Consider the following 22,378-nt stretch of genomic DNA (forward strand, 5'->3'; position numbering starts at 1 on the left):
TTCACTTTGCGGTTTAAATGACATATTAACTTTATTAATGGAGTCATTACGGATGCGGCAATACCATATATGTGTACTTTTATTTATTTTTTACACTTTTACTAAATAAAACCACTTTTTATGGAAAAAAATGGTTTTATTTATTTTTTTACTGTAATTTTTATTAATAATCTTTATTTCACATTTATTATTTATTTCATTAGTCCCACTAGGGGACTTTACTGTGCGATCTTCAGATCGCTGCTATAATGCTTTGGTATACCAGAGCATTATTGCCTGTCAGTGTAAATCTGACAGGCAATCTTTTAGGACGTGCCTCCGGCGCGTCCTAATAGGCATATGTCCAGGGCAGACCTGGGGGCTTTTATCAAGCCCCCGGCTGCCATGACAACCCATCGGAGACCCGCGATTGCAATTGCGGGCCGCCGATGGGTGACAGAGGGAGCTCACTCCCTCTGTAAAAAAGTTAAATGCCGCGGTGAAAAGACGTATTGTTGGTCACTAAGGGGTTAATGAAAATCTATTTAAAAGTTGTTCACAATCACATTTATCACATTATACACAGTTGTGTGTGTGTGTGTGTGTGTGTGTGTGTGTGTGTGTGTGTGTGTGTGTGTGTGTGTGTGCTATATATATATATACAGTGAAGGAAATAAGTATTTGATCCCTTGCTGATTTTGTAAGTTTGCCCACTGTCAAAGACATGAACAGTCTAGAATTTTTAGGCTAGGTTAATTTTACCAGTGAGAGATAGATTATATAAAAAAAACTGAAAATCACATAGTCAAAATTATATATATTTATTTGCATTGTGCACAGAGAAATAAGTATTTGATCCCCTACCAACCATTAAGAGTTCAGCCTCCTCCAGACCAGTTACACGCTCCATATCAACTTGGTGCCTGCATTAAAGACAGCTGTCTTAAATGGTCACCTGTATAAAAGACTCCTGTCCACAGACTCAATTAATCAGTCTGACTCTAACCTCTACAACATGGGCAAGACCAAAGAGCTTTCTAAGGATGTCAGGGACAAGATCATAGACCTGCACAAGGCTGGAATGGGCTACAAAACCATAAGAAAGACGCTGGGTGAGAAGGAGACAACTGTTGGTGCAATAGTAAGACATACAAAATGACTGTCAATCGACATCGATCTGGGGCTCCATGCAAAATCTCACCTCGTGGGGTATCCTTGATCCTGAGGAAGGTGAGAGCTCAGCCGAAAACTACACGGGGAGAACTTGTTAATGATCTCAAGGCAGCTGGGACCACAGTCACCAAGAAAACCATTGGTAACACATTACGCCGTAATGGATTAAAATCCTGCAGTGCCCGCAAGGTCCCCCTGCTCAAGAAGGCACATGTACAGGCCCATCTGAAGATTGCAAATGAACATCTGGATGATTCTGAGAGTGATTGGGAGAAGGTGCTGTGGTCAGATGAGACTAAAATTGAGCTCTTTGGCATTAACTCAACTCGCTGTGTTTGGAGGAAGAGGAATGCTGCCTATGACCCAAACAACACCGTCCCCACTGTCAAGCATGGAGGTGGAAACATTATGTTTTGGGGGTGTTTCTCTGCTAAGGGCACAGGACTACTTCACCGCATCAATGGGAGAATGGATGGAGCCATGTACCGTCAAATCCTGAGTGACAACCTCCTTCCCTCCACCAGGACATTAAAAATGGCTCGTGGCTGGGTCTTCCAGCACGACAATGACCCGAAACATACAGCCAAGGCAACAAAGGAGTGGCTCAAAAAGAAGCACATTAAGGTCATGGAGTGGCCTAGCCAGTCTCCAGACCTTAATCCCATCGAAAACTTATGGAGGGAGCTGAAGATCCGAGTTGCCAAGCGACAGCCTCGAAATCTTAATGATTTACAGATGATCTGCAAAGAGGAGTGGGCCAAAATTCCATCTAACATGTGTGCAAACCTCATCATCAACTACAAAAAACGTCTGACTGCTGTGCTTGCCAACAAGGGTTTTGCCACCAAGTATTAAGTCTTGTTTGCCAAAGCGATCAAATACTTATTTCTCTGTGCACAATGCAAATAAATATATATAATTTTGACTATGTGATTTTCTGTTTTTCTTAAATATAATCTATCTTTCACTGGTAAAATTAACCTAGCCTAAAAATTCTAGACTGTTCATGTCTTTGACAGTGGGCAAATGTACAAAATCAGCAAGGGATCAAATACGTATTTCCTTCACTGTATGTATATATATATATATATATATATATATATATATGTATATATGTTGACTTCAAATGTTTACATAGCCTTTAAATTAGCTTAATAAACGTTTTGTTTTACTTTAGTTTCAACAAAGGGCCAGTTTAGAAATTAGTAATTCTAAGGCCTCATGCACACGACCGTAAAAACTCCAGTTATTACGGGTCGTAATTACGAGCCGTAATAACGGGCTCATAGACTTCTATTGGCCACGGGTACCTTCCCGTTTTCTTACGGGAAGGTGCCCGTGCCGTTAAAAAAGATAGAACATGTCCTATTTCAGGCCGTAATAACGGCACGGACAGTCCATAGAAGTCTATGGAGCTCCCGTAATGGCGGGTGGCTACATGTGTGCACCCGTCATTACGGCAGCGTTGCTAAGCGACGTCAGTAAACAGTCACTGTCCAGGGAGCTGAAAGAGTTAACTGATCGGCAGTAACTCTTTCAGCACCCTGGACAGTGACTACCGATCAGAATAAAGAGCAACCTGTAAAAAATCAAAACAAAAGACGTTCATACTTACCGAGAACTTCCTGCTTCCTCCAGTCCGGTCTCCCGGCCGTTGCCTTAGTGATGCGTCCCTCTCGACATCCGGCCCGACGTCCTGGCCGTCCCTGGATGACGTTTCAGCCCATGTGACCGCTGCAGCCAATCACAGGTCAATCACAGGCTGCAGCGGTCACATGGACTGCCGCGTCATCCAGGGATGTCGGGCAGGATGTGAAGAGAGGGTAAGTATGAATTTCTTTAATTTTTATTACAGAAAGGGCTGTCCCTTCTCTCTATCCTGCACTGATAGAGAGAAGGGGCTGCCGATTAGTGCAGTGCTATTTTGCCGCCAAAAACGTGCCCGTAAATACGGGTGGAATACGGGTGACACCGGACCCATATTTACGGGCACGGGTCCGTAAATACTGGTGCAAAACGGGTCGAATACGTGTGACACCGGACCCGTATTTACGCCAGTATTTACGGGTTGGAAAAAATACGGTCGTGTGCATGAGGCCTAAGGATGTACTAAATAGGTTGAAGAAAAATAAAAGTAAACATGAAATGTAAAATATTAATATAGCTAAATGCAACATTTGTTCTTACTCAACTCCACGAAGTGAAATCTTATGACCTGGACGAGAGGAGCTCACACTGATGTAGATGTGTAATGCACTGAGTCCCAGCAGCATTTCTGGCTTTAGTTCAGCTCCTAGCCGTTCTCTTATCACATCATTACGACTCTAAAAAGATATGGGAATATGGTAAGACAATGGGCATTTTAGCCAGATTAAAATATAAAAATGTACATTATAGTCTGATTCACATAATAATAATAATCATAATAATAATCAGTATATATTTAAATGTACTTAAATAAGCTCTGTCACCAGTTTATTAATTCCTTATCTTCAAACTAATCTAATAGGCGCTATGATGCTGATAACTACAGTGTGGTTTGTTTTCAAAAATGTTTATTATTTGCAAAGTTATGAGCATTTTCCTAAATATGCTAATGTGTCTCTAATAGCCAAAGAGGAGGTGACTCTTTTCACTCTGGGCAGGGTAATGTTTTCTGTATGACGCTGTTCAATCAGAATACAGCTTCTCCCCCTTCCCTGCCCAGCAGCACAGTGTGATCTTATAGTATACAGCTTCCATTCCGGACTGTGTATTCAACTGGTGATATCTCAGGTTGTGTCACAGCTCGAACTGCGATCCTGGTGTCATATGAAAGATTAGAATCTCCCCTTTCATATGACACCAGAACTGCTGTTCTGGTGTCATATGAAAGCCTGAGATATGGCTGTTTGAATTGATCCCCCTTGCCTCTGGACTGTCTCTCACACTGTGTGAAGCAGCTTCATACTGATAGGTCAGCGTCAGAGGCTGTGATGTAGCTATACCTCAGGAGAATCGCTGCTGTTGACACCTACTTGTCAAGTAAAGGCTCATTTGCACGTTTAGAAAAAAGCTCATAACTTTTAAAATAAATAACCTTTTGGGAGCCAATTTTCACTATCATTATCGGTGTGACAGCGCCTATTAGATTACATAGGAGATAGGGCATTACTAAACTAGTGACAGATCCAATTTAAATAGACATTACTTCAATATGCTTCTAAAGCTGTCCATAAAGGCAGAGGTAATTTGGTCCATACACTGAATGGTGACCTTCAAGTTTACCTGTGTGCCTACTTTAACAAAAATATTTGTTCCATTGGTCACAAACTTTTTTCATGCATGCTTAAAGGGAACCTTTCAGGTCGTTTAACCACCCTAAATCGCCACCATCGGTTATTACAGTACGTGATAATTTTTCCAACATGCCCCTGAATGTTATTTCAGATGAAGCAAAATGCAGCAAAACCCTAATATAAAGCCATGGTTACGCAGGATTGGCAGAAAATTTAGCAGGTATAGGTGCTTTATCTAAAATGTGATCCAGGAAGGTCTCATGCACAGGGTCGTATTATGGCTCTGTACAACCTCCAAGTTGTGTGAGCCATAATGTAGCACCCATAGACTTCTATGGGGCTCTACTGTACCTCTATATGCCTCTGATTTCATACGTATACGCTTCTAGAATTAGTTGTAGGGGAGAATTACGCTTAAAGTGTTTGTCCACTACCGGACAGCTGGTGACCTATCCACTGAATAGGTCATCAGTGTAGGATTGGTGCGGGTCCGACACCCAGGCACCAGACGTCCATGCCGGAAGCAGATGGCTCTGGTCACAGAATAGGAGCAGATCTGCAGTTCATGGCCGCTATGCAGTGTATGGAGCCAACTGCTTCCAGCTCCGTACACTGCATACTGTACAATAACATCTGGTGCCTGCAGGCAGCTGGAGCAGCTGATCGGTGTGGGGTCCGGGTGTCAGACCCACACTGATCATATACTGATGACCTATCCGGTGGATAGGTCACCAGTTGTCCAGTATTGGAGAACCCCTTTAATACACTGTAAAACCCTGTATATAGTGTATATTACCTCATTTGGGTAAGTTATGGAAAATCCCAAACAAGTTTCTTTTAGCTATTAACAATAAATGGAGTGGATAATTTGGAGGTGTGACACTTAAAGAGGCTCTGCCACCACATTATAAGTGCCCTATCTTCTACATAATGTAGATTACAGCAGTGTTTTTTATTTAGAAAAACAATCAATTTTGATCTCGCGAGATCACGCTTGCTGTCATTAAGTCCCACACAAATGTTACCGATGTGTCGGCATTGTGAATAGACATCGCGTCCTGACTGGAAGCGATGTCTATTCACTCTCAAGACACTTCAGTAACGTTAATGTTTGAGTAAGTGACAGCACATCGTGATCTAGCAAGATCACTATGTGCTGATTACAGGAATGGAGAGAAGTGTATGACGCTGATTGGTCAGCGTCATACACTTCTCTTTACAACGCCCACTTGGTCAAAAAGTAAAAACACGCCCAGTTGTCTATTAAGTCATTAGTATAAATCTAAAATAGGTCATAACTCTGTCAAAATTGATAGTTTTTCTAAATAAAAAACCACTGCTGTTATCTACATTACAGCGCCGATCACATTATGTAGAAGATAGGTCACTTATAATGTGGTGACAGAGCCTCTTTAACACAACCCTTCTATACAAGTCAGAGCATGCATCAGCTGGTATCATTATCACAGTGTGGAAGTACATCTTAACCTCTCAAGGAAATTAGTTAAAAGTTTACTAGTTAATTTACATGTAATTGTGACACTGCAACAGTATAATTTTCCTTTTTGGGCACACCGTTTTTCTGTGGAGTATGCCTTTCAGAGTTCACAGTGCCTAAAAATTTCTGTGTGTGAAGGAGGCCTAATAGAAATGGTAGTACTCTGTATGGGAACCATTCTGTGGTTCCATTTAGGTAACATGGAAGAAAATGGGGAAGGTTACCTAGTAGTCCAAGATAAATAAAATTATGTGCTTTCCACCAAGAGAAATGTCTTTCCTTCCTGTGCAATATCGCACAAACAAATATACCTTAAAGAGACTCTGTCGCCACATTAAGTGCCCTATCTCCTACATAAGGAGATCGGCGCTGTAATGTAGGTGACAGTAATGCTTTTTATTTAGAAAAACGATCTATTTTCACCACATTAGTAGCGATTTTAGCTTTATGCTAATTAGCTTCTTAATGCCCAAGTAGGCGTGTTTTTACTTTAGACCAAGTGGGCGTTGTACAGAGGAGTGTATGACGCTGACCAATCAGCGTCATGCACTTCTCTCCATTAATTTAGACAGCTCATAGTGACACTGCGTTGTTCGCTATGTGCTGTCTTATACTGACATATTAACGTTACTGAAGTGTTTAGACCGTGACTAGACATCCTTCCAGACAGGACGGGTTGTCTCGTCACAATCCCGGCACTTTGTTAACGTTTGTTTGGTACTTACAGCAGAGCAAATCGTAATCTCGCTGTAACCTGTCATTTACAGCGAGATCTCGCGAGATTACGCTTGCTCTGCTGTAAGTACCAAACAAACGTTAACGAAGTGCCGGAAATTTTGTGAATAGACATCCCGTCCTGCCTGGAAGGAATGTCTAGTCACGGTCTAAACACTTCAGTAACTTTAATATGTCAGTATAAGACAGCACATAGCGAACAACGCAGTGTCACTATGCGCTGTCTAAATGATGGGAGAGAAGTGCATGATGCTGATTGGTCAGCGTCATACACTGCTCTGTACAACGCCCACTTGGTCTAAAGTAAAAACAGGCCCACTTGGGCATTAATTAGCATAAAGCTAAAATCGCTCCTAATGTGGTGAAAATAAATCGTTTTTCTAAATAAAAAGCATTGTCACCTACATTACAGCACCGATCTCCTTATGTAGGAGAAAGGGCACTTGTAATGTGGGGACAGAGTCTCTTTAAACTGAATATGATACATAGTCAAATATAGGTGGAAATGAGGGTCTGCTATGCTCTTGCCTATGCATGCTTTGACTTCTTCAAATGTACACAATCAGTTGTGTGAAACTTTCGGTGGTCATCAGGTAACTCCACCTATATATTCGGGATCAGACAATTCCTCTAGTGCCTGAGCAGAACAGAGGTTTTCCCACCATAGAAATAATTAGTAGTCTGTTAATTCTAAACACATATTTTCTTCTCTCCTCCTGTCACATCTGACCACGAACCAGAAAATTAAAGTATTTTTCCCATGAAGGACATTTATGACATATCCATAGGATATGTCATAAATGTCATATAGATGCAGGTCCCACCTCTGGAACCCGCACCTATCTCTAGAACCCGCACCTATCTTTGAGCTACTCTGTTTCTGTAATTCCCATAGAACTGAATAGTAGTTACGGAAACAGCGTAGCTTACATGCTATGCTGCTTCCATAACTGCCATTCACTACTATGGGAGTCATGGAAACAGCGTAGCTCAGCTAATTATGCTGTTTCCCTAACTCCTGACCATATCCCGACCATGTAATCAGGACGTGGCCAAGACTCAGCAAGAGCACAAAAACTAGAACAGGGATTATGGGGCCCCGTTCTAGAGATAGGTGCGGGTCCCAGAGGTGGGACCCGCATCTATCTGACATTTATGACATATCCTGTGGATCTGTCATAAATGTCCTTCATGGGAAAACCCCTTTAAGTCAAGGAAATTTTGGTTTGTAAGTTATATCTTGGAAATTTATTTAGATATAACAGCTTCACTGGCCTCTTCTGCATCTTGGATTCCAGAAAATCTTCTTAGCTGCTCAGGGTTCCTTCCTCTACTCCCAGATGTACTATTATCCTAAGTGCGTGATCTTTGGTTTCCTCACATTTAAAGGACAAGATGCGTTAATATGATGTGCAGTCCTAGGAAATCAACTGGTATCTCCAACTATATATCCTAGCTCAATACACTGTTGAGATACTTTGGGACTTTGGTTCCTGATTCTGCTGTGCATGTATGTTTACTTTTTGACTACTTGTTGATAACTGTAATGACAGGGTAGGGAGACAGACAGGTGAGCCCTAATCTACCCGCCACTCAGTCCCTGCCTACTTGCAACGACCCGTCCTAAGCGACGGGGTACAACTGGGCGACGGTCCCTACGCTCAGTAAGTGCAGGACAGACAAAACAGACAAGGGTACACAGAAGCTAGGGAAACGGGGCAGCTGCCCACGGAGACACCGTGAGCAACAAGAGTAGTGAACGAGCCGAGTCAAACCAGGAGAGAGCGAGGTACAAAACACTGAGCAGGAGAGTGGTCAGAAAGCCAAGGTCAATAGCAAGCAGAGGATGAGTAGTACAAGCAGCAGCAGCAAGCCAGGAAACAAGCATAGAAGAATCACAGGCAAAGGAGGAACAGGAAAGGCAGTTATAAATAGACAGTGGGCGGGAACTAGCTCCGTCTGGCCAGGCTGTGATAGGCTCTCCCACTCCTAAGCCTGCCATCCTGAGTGGTGGAAGATGGAGTCAGTCTCACAGACGTAGGAGCAGGTGCAGACTGATTGCCCACGGGCGTTGACACAGAAGCTGTGTCTGGCAAATCCTTTACAATAACCTTCCCTTTTTCTGACTTCAGACTGTGCATTGGTCTGTATGCAACGCCAACATCCCCAACTATGTCTTGCTAGTTCCAGATTATAACCTGGTTTTCAGTGATCACAATAAGGGGTTTTATGTTGGCTGTGACCCAGCCTTCCTACTGGGAAAGTCAATGCCTTTTTGCGGAAATGAAAGATGAACAACTTGAAAAGATCTTAGATTCTGAGGAGTTATTTAGCTAGCACCAACACTGTTGGGAAATGTAGGATCCACATCCCTGCACATTTGAGTAAAGCTAATTGGACTAAAAAGTATCAGTTAACATAAGGGAATAAAGCATATTGTGTAAACCTTTGACAACACTGCTAGATATAATTTAATGAGAAAAAGGGCAGTGTATACATATGACCACAGGACATATATTGAATGAAATGTAAATGTAAGGCTGTATTCACATCACTGTTCCTTTCCACTGAGGGAGTTCCGTCGGAGGTTTACGTCTGGTTAACCACTCACCGGAAAGGCAAACGGACACCTAAGCTTCCGTTTGTATCACCATTGATATCTATGGTGACGGAAACGTTGCTAAAGTTTTCTGTATGTCACAATTGTGACAGGGTTCCGTAGTTTTTGACGGAATCAATAGAGCAGTCGACTGCGCTATTGATTCCGTCAAAACAACGGAACCCTGTCACGAACCTATAGCAATGTTTCCGTCACCATTGACATCAATGGTGATGCAAACAGAAGCTTAGGTTTCCGTTTGCCTTTCCGTTGAGGGGTTAACCTGACGGAAACCTCAGACGGAACCCCTCAACGGAAGGGCAACGGTGATGTGAACAGGCCTTAAAAAGGACAATAGAACAGGCCGTAACTGGAGAGGATCAAAGAAAGGCATGTGCAAGTTTACTCAACATTGTATGTCAATTTAAACTTCAAAAAGAATGCCTATCTTGAAGGTAAGTATTCAGATCTGTATGAAAAACATTATACACTCTACGCCAAGCAATGTGAATGTTAGAGCTTTGTCAATACTTATTTGAATACATGAGCTAAATGACCAGTATGTCCATGAATTACCTGTATGTAAAGATATTCAAATGCAGCAGGGTCAGAATGGAGAATATCAGCTGGATCTTTGGGAAAGAAGCTGACTCTAAACAAACATCTCATACCTTGATAGTGAGTTCGATGCACAACCTGGAAAGATCAAATGCATAATCATAAATTGCTTTAAAATGTACTTCAATGTAAATTCAGCATAAAAAAATCCAAAAGGTTTTTTATTTTTCAAATTAGCACTTTCTTCTCCATTCATTACATTGTTTTTCCTTTATATGTTAATTTGTTAATTTTTTTTGTTATAGGACAAGAACCGTGCACATGTTCCAAACATAATATATACAATAGTTGTCAGATAAGTTGAGAAAAAATGGCATTCTGTCAAATAATTAAAAGAATGCGATCAAATATAGCAGTGCACTCATCTCAAAAATGTAATATATATACAGTAGATTATTGCATAATCAAATCAATTAAATTGCACTGGATATCTTTATATTAATACTGTATATTTAGTATTCCCATGCACACTCAATATCAGAACTACACAAAAAAATTTGGGTAAGGGAGACATTTTAAGGTTACACTACTTGAATGGGCTACAATAGAATACTAAAATTAGCTTTATTTATATCAAATTGTTTTACGACTCATTTAAAGGGGTTATTACATCTGGACAAATCGTACCATATTTTATATTTGGGCATAAGGACGTTATAGGAGGGTTCCCCCCCCCCCCCCCGCTCAGAACTCCAATGTATAAGTCAGAGCAGGGAGCTGCTACAAAGAGGGGCTTCTTCTCTGGTAAACTGGATGCAACCATGTATTACATGGGCACCCATTCATTTGATTGGGCGCAATGGAAAAATATATTGTTTGTTGATGGTTAGAAAGAACGGACTAAGCTCAGCAAATAACGATTTTAAGTCTACTCTGGAGCTCTGAGCAAGAGGAAACTTACCTGGTGCTATAGAATGTAATGTCCATACATGGTAACATCACAACTTGTGGTAGATATCAAACAGGTGATATCTAATGTGGTTGTAACACAACGTTATCACAATGCTCTATGTTATCACAAGTAGTATAAGCAAATGGAAAAACTGGACTGTTATACATCCAAGGATAAAATGCTATTTAGGGTGTGCCACCATGTTGCCGTAACCTAAAAGCTCTTGATGCTCCTGTTTGTGATTCTTGGATGGGTCTCAGCTCGTTCATAAAAAATATTGTTCTTTTATAAAATATCCCTAACTGGACACTAACTTTTCATACAACTTGTGATCATTTAATAGTATACCTGATATTGAGCAACTTTGCAATTTACTTTCTTCAAAAAAATTTCTATTTTATCCTTGCAAAGTCTGTATGAAGATTCTGCCACTAGGTGTCCGTCTCTAGTCTTTCTCTATTTCTGTCTTTAGTTACAGAGATGAGGAGATGGACTGCAGGAAGGGAGGGGGGGGGGGGTGTCTCTCTGCTAAAGCTCGCTCCCTCTACTCACAGACTGACTGCAATCAACCAGGTTATTGCTCTTTGGACACATGTAAGTTATATTCTTAGTACTTCTCTCTTTTTTGTAGTAGCTGTTTGTGTCTTTCTGTTTGCTTTGTTATAGCTATTTTCCATTTCAGCAACCTAGTGTTCTTGTTTCCTAATCAATTTCACTAAAACAAAATATGCTTAAAAACCATTTCTTCTTTTGCCTGCGATGTCCCAGCATTTATTTGATATGTGCACATTGCCGTATGCTGTTTAATATTTGCTCCAAATATCTCTCAACAGCAACTAAAAACCTGCATGTAAGTGATAATGCTGGGTTCTCGCTTCGAGCTAAAAATGTGTTTTTTTAAAATAAAAACACAATTTGTTGTGCGACGTGCGAACCCAGCATTTTTAGTTATTATTTAAAGATACTTGCAGAAAATATTAGACAGAATAGGGCAAAGGGCACATAGAGACAAAGAAATGCAGTGACATCGCAGGCAATAGAGAAATGGTGGAAAAGCAGATTCTAAAATGATACACTGGAGAGAAAGAGGAAGGTATGTATGAAATTGAACGCTAGGTTGCTGAAATGGAAAATGGCTTTAAAGAGGCTCTGTCACCAGATTTTGCAACCCCTATCTGCTATTGCAGCAGATCGGCGCTGCAATGTAGATTACAGTAACGTTTTTATTTTTTAAAAACGAGCATTTTTGGCCAAGTTATGACCATTTTTGTAGTTATGCAAATGAGGCTTGCAAAAGTCCAAGTGGGTGTGTTTAAAAGTAAAAGTCCAAGTGGGCGTGTATTATGTGCGTACATCGGGGCGTTTTTAATACTTTTACTAGCTGGGCGTTGTGTATAGAAGTATCATCCACTTCTCTTCAGAACGCCCAGCTTCTGACAGTGCAGACACAGCGTGTTCTCGAGAGATCACGCTGTGTCGTCACTCACAGGTCCTGCATCGTGTCAGACGAGCGAGGACACATCGGCACCAGAGGCTACAGTTGATTCTGCAGCAGCATCGGCGTTTGCAGGTAAGTAGCTACATCGACTTACCTGCTAACGCCGATGCTGCTGCAGAATCAACTGAAGCCTCTGGTGCCGATGTGTCCTCGCTCGTCTGACACGATGCAGGACCTGTGAGTGACGTCACAGCGTGATCTGGCAGAAGCTGGGCGTTCTGAAGAGAAGTGGATGATACTTCTCATCAGAACGCCCAGCTAGTAAAAGTAGTAAAAACGCCCCGATGTACGCACATAATACACGCCCACTTGGACTTTTACTTTTAAACACACCCACTTGGACTTTTGCAAGCCTCATTTGCATAACTACAAAAATGGTCATAACTTGGCCAAAAATGCTTGTTTTTTAAAAATAAAAACGTTACTGTAATCTACATTGCAGCGCCGATCTGCTGCAATAGCAGATAGGGGTTGCAAAATCTGGTGACAGAGCCTCTTTAACAAAGCAGACAGAGAGACACAAGCAGCTACTGCAAGGATTACATGGTGAGAGTAGTTCTAAGAAGAGAACTTACTTGTGTCCCAGGAGTGATGAACTGGCAATTTATAAAAGAGAAATTAGTTATATATCATGAGAGCCAGACTATTTATTATCGTGCTCACTCCCGTTGGTGCCACAAGGCATGCTTGGAAGTATGGGCACGGAAGTCCACACTGTTTTGTACTGGAAGATTTGCATATCAGCGACATCCCCCAACTATGAAAAGAACAGAAAATAGCGGGGCAGCTGAAACAGGGGGAATAAGAGGTTAAACAATAGTTCCGAAAGCACTAAAATAGTGGTGGAACATCCTAACTTTATTGGAATGACTATTTTGAAATTTTTTAATGAAAATGTATGTACGTTTTAACGCCTAATTCAGTAACGTATGTAAAGATAATACATTTTGTAATATATCTTGTTAAAGAAAATGCCCTTTTTCCCTCTATACCTAAATATTTCTTTGTCTGTAACTTTTCAGAAACTCTGCACTCACTGAAAAATATGTCAACTATGAGGCACGAACGTGTTTTTGTGGCCGCAATTCCCCGAAAATCCATGGGAGAATTGCGGCCCCATTCATTCCTATGGGGCCATGCACACGACCGTGGTTTTCATGGTCCATGCATGGCCCTGGAGCCCGGACCGCAGAAAGAACGGGCAAGCCTTATTACGGCCGTGTTCTGCGATCCGGGCTCATTGAAAATAATGGCCGCGGCCATGTGCACAGCCCGCAATTTGTGGGCGGCTCGCGGCTGTCACTCCGTGGCCAGCCGACCCGGAATTCACGGCCGTGCACATGGCTACGGTCGTGTGCATGAGGCCTTAGAGTTTTCAGTTCAACTTCAGAAAGACTGTGTGATAAAGGGGGAGGGGAGACAGAGGGATCTCGCTTGCACATCCATACACAAGTCTCTCCTGAACAGATCAAGTTCTAGTACTTATTATAAAATCTCAAACTAGAGGGGATAAACTGCTGAAAAAACATAATATAGGTGACATCATGGTCAGAAATACTGTTATTACTAAGAAAGTACACACACACATGGTGGCTTATTCTGAAAATTCACCTAAAATGATAGATACTCTATGTGTTAGTCATACTCTTCATAGCTAGCAAGCATTCTTAATTCCTATCTTGCTGATGGCTGCAAGTTAAGTGATTGAGGGCCACATGTAAACCCAGGTCTCCTTTTGAGTATCAGTGCTTTAGATAGAGTAGATTGATTTGTGGCCCTTAACTTCACATATGTTTATCCAGGGCTAGGACAGACAGTAGGAACATACGGATGCACAAATACACACAGGACGTGTTGACATTGCGCTGTGCACTAGTATTAATAAATAAAGTTTGCTTGTTTTTTCTTGATCCCCTTTGCTTTTTAAAAAAAAAAATCTAGTTTTTATCTGCTCCTGGTTCTTACATGAGCTAGTGGTTGCTTGTCTTGAAGTAATAAGTATTTCTGGTTATGATCTGATGCAGTATACTCAAGAACAAGACAAAAATGATCACGGTGACGAAGGGAAAGTCGATCCTGAAGAGTGACCATGACATCCTGTAAAAGAAATAGACTTAATTAGACCCACACAGCTATAGTTGCAAACATTTGAAAATTTGTTTCCAGGGACACTTATTTTGTGGGTGTGACTGGTGGGGCGTGGCTTTCCAGCATACAAAAAAAACGTACAAAATTTCTGCACTAGTTTGGCTGACAACTACTATGGTGGCTGGTATCTCTCCCTGGTTATCTTGTTGTATACAGGCAGGTGATGTGTCACTTTATCACTAGGGCTAGGCGATATGTGCTGACAAATACTGGTAGTGTAAAAACCAGCGTAGATAGTGCCACACTCAGTGCCCCTTGTAGATGGTGCTCCACATATATAGTGTGATTTATTTTATACATTTTATAGGGGAAAGAAAGATGCTTGTACGCTATAGTGTTGCCAGAATTCTAGAAAGTCTTGCCTTTACTGTGGTCCTTCCATCAAAAGTAAACGATTTAATTTGTCCATTCTCTAAGAACACTTTCAGTACATTAGGTATGAGCAGAAGAGGAGGAGAATCTTTCATTTTCAACATGTCCTAATGAAAAAACAAAACCAGGAAAAAGACAGGTTAAAAAAGCATGGTACATAGAAACGGGACAAGTCTGATAAAGAAAATGTGGCAATATACTTTAATGGAAGACTTCTATCGATGGTTATGTAGGAAGGATTGGAGTGGAAACAGTTTCAGTGAAGAAAGTGTGGATATTTAATTAATAGGAAAAATTGGCAAATGCCCACCAAATATTTTTTTGAACAATATTATTATGAGAAACCACACAAGGCATACACCACCAGTCAATAGAGGGTAAACCGTAAGGGGAAGGAAAAAGATAGGACAGTGTGGTTGTGTTGCCATTGCTGTTAAATTGTACCGGTTATCTTTATTAATTATTGCATTCTTGAGGGGCAATTAGCCCTAATATCCAATATGTGCCCAACCGTATTATGCTGTAGTTGTCACGTTATATTGACCATAAATGATATGTGTGCCTTTTATGATGGATTTTAAATATCATACTTGTCCACACCCGGACTGAGATAGCAGCACCTATATCTGCACCTTATTGTGTAGAGTGTGGGCTATTTGCCTTGATGTTAGTATCCTATGTTATAATTGTATGGGAAAGCATTGCTCTCTGGTTATATGAGAATAATAATCATATTCAAAACATTGTAGTGTTAGTAGAGAGACCTGATCACTACATCTACTTTTATTGTGAAGATATTCTTATATTCTTATCACTATAAAGGGCTCAGGTATTTTGAGGCAGTAAAGGTTTACTGCAGAATGGGTGCTTTAACCCCTTCAGGACCAAGCTCATTTTGGCCTTCAGGACCAGACCCATTTTTTCAAATCTGACATATTTCACTTTATGTGGTAATAACTCCGGAATGCTTTTACCTATCAAAGCGATTCTGAGATTGTTTTCTCGTGCCACATTGGACTTTATGATAGTGGAAAAATGTGGTCGATAAATTCAATATTTACCAGTGAAAAACACCAAAATGTTGTGAAAAATTGCAAAAATTAGCATTTTTCTAAATGTAAATGTATCTGCTTGTAAGACAGGCAGTTATACCACACAAAATTGTTGCTAATTAACATCCCCCATATGTCTACTTTAGATTGGCATCTATGACATCACAAGGCTTAGAACTTTAGCAGCAATTTCTCACATTTTCAAGAAAATTTCAAAAGGCTATTTTTACAGGGCCAGTTCAGTTGTGAAGCGGCTTTTAGGGCCTTATATATTAAAAACCCCAAAAAAGTCACCCCATTTTAAAAACTTCACCCCTCAAAGTATTCAAAACAGCATTTAGAAAGTTTCTTAACCCTTTAAACGTTTCACAGGAATTAAAGCAACGTAGAGGTGAAATTTTCAAATTTCATTTTTTTTTTTGCAGAAATTCATTTTGAATCTATTTTTTTTGTAACACAGAAGTTTTTACCAGAGAAACGCAACTCAATATTTATTGCCCAGATTCTGCAGTTTTTAGAAATATCCCACATGTGGCCCTAGTGCGGTAATGGACTGAAGCACCGGCCTCAGAAGCAAAGGAGCACCTAGTGGATTTTGGGCCTCCTTTTTATTAGAAAATATTTTAGGCACCATGTCAGGTTTCAAGGGCTCTTTCGGTGCCAAAACAGTGGAAATCCACCAAAAGTGACCCCATTTGGGAAACTACACCCCTTGAGGAAATTATCTAGGGGTATAGTGAGCATTTTGACCCCGCAGGTTTTTTGCAGAAATTATTGGAAGTAGGCAGAGAAAATGAAAATCGTCATTCTTTCAAAGATAATGTAGGTTTAGCTAATTTTTTCTAATTTCTACGAGGACTAAAGGAGAAAAAGCACCACAACATTTGTAAAGCAATTTCTCCCGAGTAAAACAATACCCCACATGTGGTTATAAACGGATGTTTGGACAGGGAAAGAGCGCTATTTGGCTTTTGGAGCTCAAATTTAGCAGGAATGGTTTGCGCAGGCCATGTCGCATTTGCAAAGCCCCTGAGGGACCAAAACAGTGAAAATGCCAAAAAAGTTACTCCATTGAGAAAACTACACCCCTTGAGGAATCCATCTAGGGGTGTAGTGAGCATTTTGCCTCCACAGGTGTTTCATAGATTTTATTAGAATTGGGCAGTGAATAAAAAAAATCCTTTTTCTTCAATAAGACGTAGCTCTAGCTCCAAATTTTAAATTTTCTCAACAAATAAAGGAAAAAAGAACCCCAACATTTGTAAAGCAACTTCTCTGGAGTACGGCAATACCCCACACGTGGTCATAAAAGGCTGTTTGGGCACACGGCAGGGCTCAGAAGGGAAGGAGCGCCATTTGCTTTTGGTGTACAGATTTTGCTGCATTTGGTTTCTGGTCGCTATGTTGCATTTGCAAAGTCCCTGTGGGACCAAAACAGTGGATCCCCCCCAGAAGTGACCCCATTTTGGAAACAACACCCTCAAGGTATTCACCTAGGGGTGTAGTGAGCATGTTAACCCCACAAGTGTTTTGCAGAAATTCGTGTGCACATGATGTGGGAGAATGAAAATGGGAATTTTTCCTTAGATACGCCAATATGTGGTGCCCAGCTTGTGCCACCATAACAAGACAGCTCTCAATTATTATGCGGTGTTTCCCTGTTTTAGAATCACCCTACGTGTCGCCCTAATCTTTTGCCTGGACATTCGACAGGGCTCAGGAGTGAAAGAGTACTGTGTAAAATTGAGGCCTAATTTGGCGACATATAAAGTATTGGTTCACAATTGCAGAGGCTTTGATGTGAAATAATAAAAGAAACCCCTGAGAAGTGACCCCATTTTGGAAACTGCACCCCTCAAGGCATTTATTAAGAGGTGTAGTGAGCATTTTCACCCCACGTGTCTTTTCCATAAATGATTGCGCTGCGGAAGGTACAAATTAAAATTTTTCCCTAGATATGCCAATTCGGTGTCAAATATGTCGTGCCCAGCTTGTGCCACTTTTTTTTTATATACAGCGTTCACCGTACGTTATAAACTACATGTTACCTTTATTCTGCGGGTCAGTACGATTCCGGCGATACCAAATTTATAGCTGTAAGTGCTTTACCTAAACTTAGCACCCTCAGCTAGTTCTGCTGTAGGTGCTTTATTTAAGTAGTTAAACAGAATTGCCGTTACATCCATGAGCCTCTGTCCCTGGTATGTATGTTCAGACAGAGTTTTATTGCAGGCAGAAAATTCTGCCTCAAAATTCCGTCTGGAATTTTGAGGCAGATTTTGATCTGCCTGCCCGCCGTTTTCCGCATTTTTCACTGCGTTTTTCGCCTGCTGCCATTGAGCGCCGCGGGCAAAAAACGCAGTGAAATACGCTTTCTCTGCTTCCCGTTGATGTCAATGGAAGGTCAGAGACGTAAACGCCCGAAGATAGGGCATGTCGCTTCTTTTTCCCGTGAGACGTTTTTTCCGCTCGCGGGAAAAAAACGCCTCTGCCTCCCATTGAAAACAATGGGAGGCATTCTCGGCCGTTTTTTGGCGCGTTTTCCGACGCGGTTTCAGAGTAAAAAAACTCTGTGTGAACTGGCCCTTAGTGCTGTGAAAAGCGCTCTGATTGTATGCTGGAGCGCTAAGCACTATTCCCCAGCACTGTTGTAACTACGCTGGTGTGCTGAATGGAGGAAATGAGAGCAGGGAAGAGCAGACTGGAAAGAAGCTATGTATTGTAATTTAAGCTAACGTACTGAGCACTGCTCCTCTGCTTTGTAGTAACTCGCTCATGTACAGAGCGGAGCTAGCAAGACGGCTAGAGTAAGAAGCAAGCCAGACCAGGACTAGAGGGGGACACAATGTCAGTATGGTCTGGTAGGTTATAGGGCTGGATACCAACATTGACTATTTTTTAAAAAACTTGACCGCCTGACGCGCGTCATTTCCGCCATTTCGCCGGCATTTCCGGCTTCTTCTAGGGGCGGAGATTTCTGGATTGACAGCCCTTTTATCTGTCAAGAAATGATTGACACCATAAAGGGCCAATACAATCACTCTTACAGTTTGCTTTGTTTAATTAATAAATACATGTTCAAAACAAATCGCCCACAGCAGAAGTAGCTGTGGGGTCTAGGTTAAACTAAAGCACCCATTCTGCAGTAAACCTTTACTGCCTCAAAACAACTAAGCCCTTTATAGTGATAAGAATATAAGAATATCTTCACAATAAAAGTAGATGTAGTGATCAGGTCTCTCTACTAACACTACAATGTTTTGAATATGATTATTATTCTCATATAACCAGAGAGCAATGCTTTCCCATACAATTATAACATAGGATACTAACATCAAGGCAAATAGCCCACACTCTACACAATAAGGTGCAGATATGGGTGCTTCTATCTCAGTCCGGGTGTGGAGAAATACGATATTTACAATGCATCATATAAGGCACACGTATAATTTATGGTCAATATAACGTGACAACTACAGCATAATACGGTTGGGCACATATTGGATATTAGGGCTAAGTGTCCCTCAAGAATGCAGTAATAGGGGTCTCTGCCTTCGTCATATTTTTACCAACTTTTGATTCTTAAAAAATATTCTCAATAAATAATAAAGATTAAATTTTAACAGCAATGGCAACACAACCACACACACTGTCCTATCTTTTCCCTTCCCCTTACAGTTTACACTAGATATTTAATTATTCATGCCTGGTTTAAGGTCCAGTTGTAAGGACATGGCGTGGATGGTGTAAGGCCTAGGCAGGATTGTTGCGGAAAAGATTTACTAAGGCTGGTTTTTCGTTGCACCCGACCACAGCAACAGAAATAATACCGCTCAACACTTGAGAGTGTACCTCTATTAGTACAATTCCGTTAGGCTCAGACAGGCGTATAAAGGGTGGCTGGCTCACCACTTCCGCCGGACAGAGTCAAGGGCACTTCTCCCTAATACAGGGGTGGCCCTCTCTATTTCAGGCCTGACACTGGACCTCTACAGGCTGCCCTCTGCTGCTTATGGTTGCTGACTTGGCTCTGCAGAGAGGCTCCTGCGCGCCATCCTGTCCTGGACCCACTCTGGTTAAGGGCCAACACAAATGCTGCTTGGCCTAACAGCAGCTTCTCTCTGCAGCTTCTCTCACTCACAGCAGTTTTTCATGCTTTGCCAGAAAAACTGAACCCTGAATGGGGGAACAACCGCCTTTTATACGGTATGTGCCGCCCCCAGCGTGAGGACGCAGTGTAAGCATGCTGGTCTTGTGCTCCCAGCTGTTATGGTGCAGCAAGAACTGCTAAGATGGTGTCTGGGCCATTTCTCTCAGCAAATCTAGATAGATCCAGTGAGGCAATCAGCACTGCCTGTTCCTGCCAAATAGAGCAACCTTACAATGCAAACAACATAGATACAAGAAAAAACACAAGATGTCTTCTTGGATAATACGTCAGCGGAGAAAAGACATTAAACACAGCATTTAAAGACACAGTGCAATAAAAAAATCTTCATACCTGCCACTATATATGCAAATGCACAAAAAAGTTCACTTTAAAGGATGGGATTTACCCCCACATTCTCACACCGTTTCTGATGATTATGTGATTTAGTTGCTTGCTAGGCTATGTCATGTAATAGACTCCTGTTGAACTAATATTTCAGAAACCTAAATAAAGTCAGCTATCTATAGGCCCCTGCAGTGAGCTATGCTATCAGTGCATATTAATATTTGTATGTTTTATTTATTCTGCCTGACTTAACTACACACCATAACAACTAGATGATAATAAACTTTTTTTTATGGAATACTCAGAAAGCCACAATAATAAGTAGATTGTCAAAGAAGAGATGCAACAATATCAGTGATAGTGAGGTAAACAAATGCGGATCTGATGCAGTCCTCAAAACTGCCATTAGTGATATATGCAGGGTGGGGAGGCGGTCTCTTCATAGTCAGTGGTCCAGGCTCTCTGCCCTGAATGCTACCAGACCCTCCCCTCTGCTCTCAATAAATCCCACAAAATTTCTTAGGGGTGAGCAGCATGGGATGGGCTGAATGCAAACACCGGTCACAACGCACATACAGTAACGGTGTCTGATTATCCATTCTAAAATGTTTGAGAATTGTCAAAAATATTTTAATATCTTTATATGTGTGAACCTAAAAGTGCTTAATATCTACTGCTATGGACATGTGTAACTAGGAGCTCACAGAACTGCTGTAACAACAGCCTACAGGGGGGATGGCTATTCTATTCTAAGTCTTCCGGTGTATGACTTTGCATTCAGCTGTTACAAAGGCAGTTGTGACAAAATTTGATGACATTGTATTTCTTTTGGCTAAAGATAAATACTAGAGATGAGATTTGGATTCTGTATGTTACCATATGTAGAATGTTTATGTAATGACAGGGTAGGGAGACAGACAGGTGAGCCCTAATCTACCCGCCACTCAGTCCCTGCCTACTTGCAACGACCCGTCCTAAGCGACGGGGTACAACTGGGCGACGGTCCCTACGCTCAGTAAGTGCAAGACAGACAAAATAGATGAGGGTACACAGAAGCTAGGGAAACGGGGCAGCTGCCCACGGAGACACCGTGAGCAACAAGAGTAGTGAACGAGCCGAGTCAAACCAGGAGAGAGCGAGGTACAAAACGCTGAGCAGAAGAGTGGTCAGAAAGTCAAGGTCAATAACAAGCAGAGGATGAGTAGTACAAGCAGCAGCAGCAAGCCAGGAAACAAGCATAGAAGAATCACAGGCAAAGGAGGAACAGGAAAGGCAGGTATAAATAGACAGAGGGCGGGAGCTAGCTCCGTCTGGCCAGGCTGTGATAGGCTCTCCCACTCCTAAGCCTGCCATCCTGAGTGGTGGAAGATGGAGTCAGTCTCACAGACATAGGAGCAGGTGCAGACTGATTGCCCACGGGCGTTGACACAGAAGCTGTGTCTGGCAAATCCTTTACAGTTTATTTTTGCAAGTTAAGTGTACCGCCTACTCTCATTTTCTTATAAATAAAGATGGATCCACCACCTAGGCGGAGACCGTTTGAACACTGACGCTGCCTGTCATGGTCTCTCTCCGGCCGGCCTCTCTTAGATCCACCAGTGAGAGAGCATTCATTAATTTGAAACTCATAGACAAATGCAGATAATGTCCAAAGTTAACAGACAAAGTAAATTCTGCAGCGACAGCAGCATAGAAGCAAGGCAGCAGAACTGGGAGCTACTCGAGATGGTGACAATACCCAGAAATAGGTATTGAAATCATATTCCAATTTCTAGTAATAAATAAAATATTCCAGAAATATTAAGTACATTCAATGCATTCGGAAAGTCTTCAGACCCTTTAATTTTTTTTACATTTTGTTATGTTGAGGCCTTGTGCTAAAATAAAAAAAAACTTAAGTTTTTCAACATCATTCTGCACTCAATACCCTAAAGTGACAAAGTGAAAACAAAATATTAGTAATCTTTGCTAATTTATTGAAAATAAAAAATAAAAAAATATTGCATTGACATAAGTATTCAGACCCTTTTACTCAGTACTT

General features: G+C 41.4%; 1 protein-coding gene across 3 annotated transcripts in view; it reads right to left on the reverse strand.

The window, feature by feature from the left end:
* FRMPD3 (FERM and PDZ domain containing 3) overlaps positions 1 to 22,378 on the reverse strand; it is a 382,523-nt gene that overhangs the window by 191,570 nt on the left and 168,575 nt on the right. For all 3 annotated transcript variants that reach the window (XM_075835599.1, XM_075835597.1, XM_075835598.1), the window contains 4 exons: positions 14,781 to 14,897; positions 14,236 to 14,367; positions 9,839 to 9,958; positions 3,340 to 3,476 (listed from right to left, as the gene is read on the reverse strand). In XM_075835599.1, coding sequence (XP_075691714.1) covers positions 3,340 to 3,476; positions 9,839 to 9,958; positions 14,236 to 14,367; positions 14,781 to 14,897 — 506 coding nt within the window. The remainder of the gene's footprint in view (positions 1 to 3,339; positions 3,477 to 9,838; positions 9,959 to 14,235; positions 14,368 to 14,780; positions 14,898 to 22,378) is intronic.

Source organism: Rhinoderma darwinii, chromosome 8 (genome assembly GCF_050947455.1).
Source record: "Rhinoderma darwinii isolate aRhiDar2 chromosome 8, aRhiDar2.hap1, whole genome shotgun sequence".
NCBI classification, from domain to species: Eukaryota; Metazoa; Chordata; class Amphibia; order Anura; family Rhinodermatidae; genus Rhinoderma; species Rhinoderma darwinii.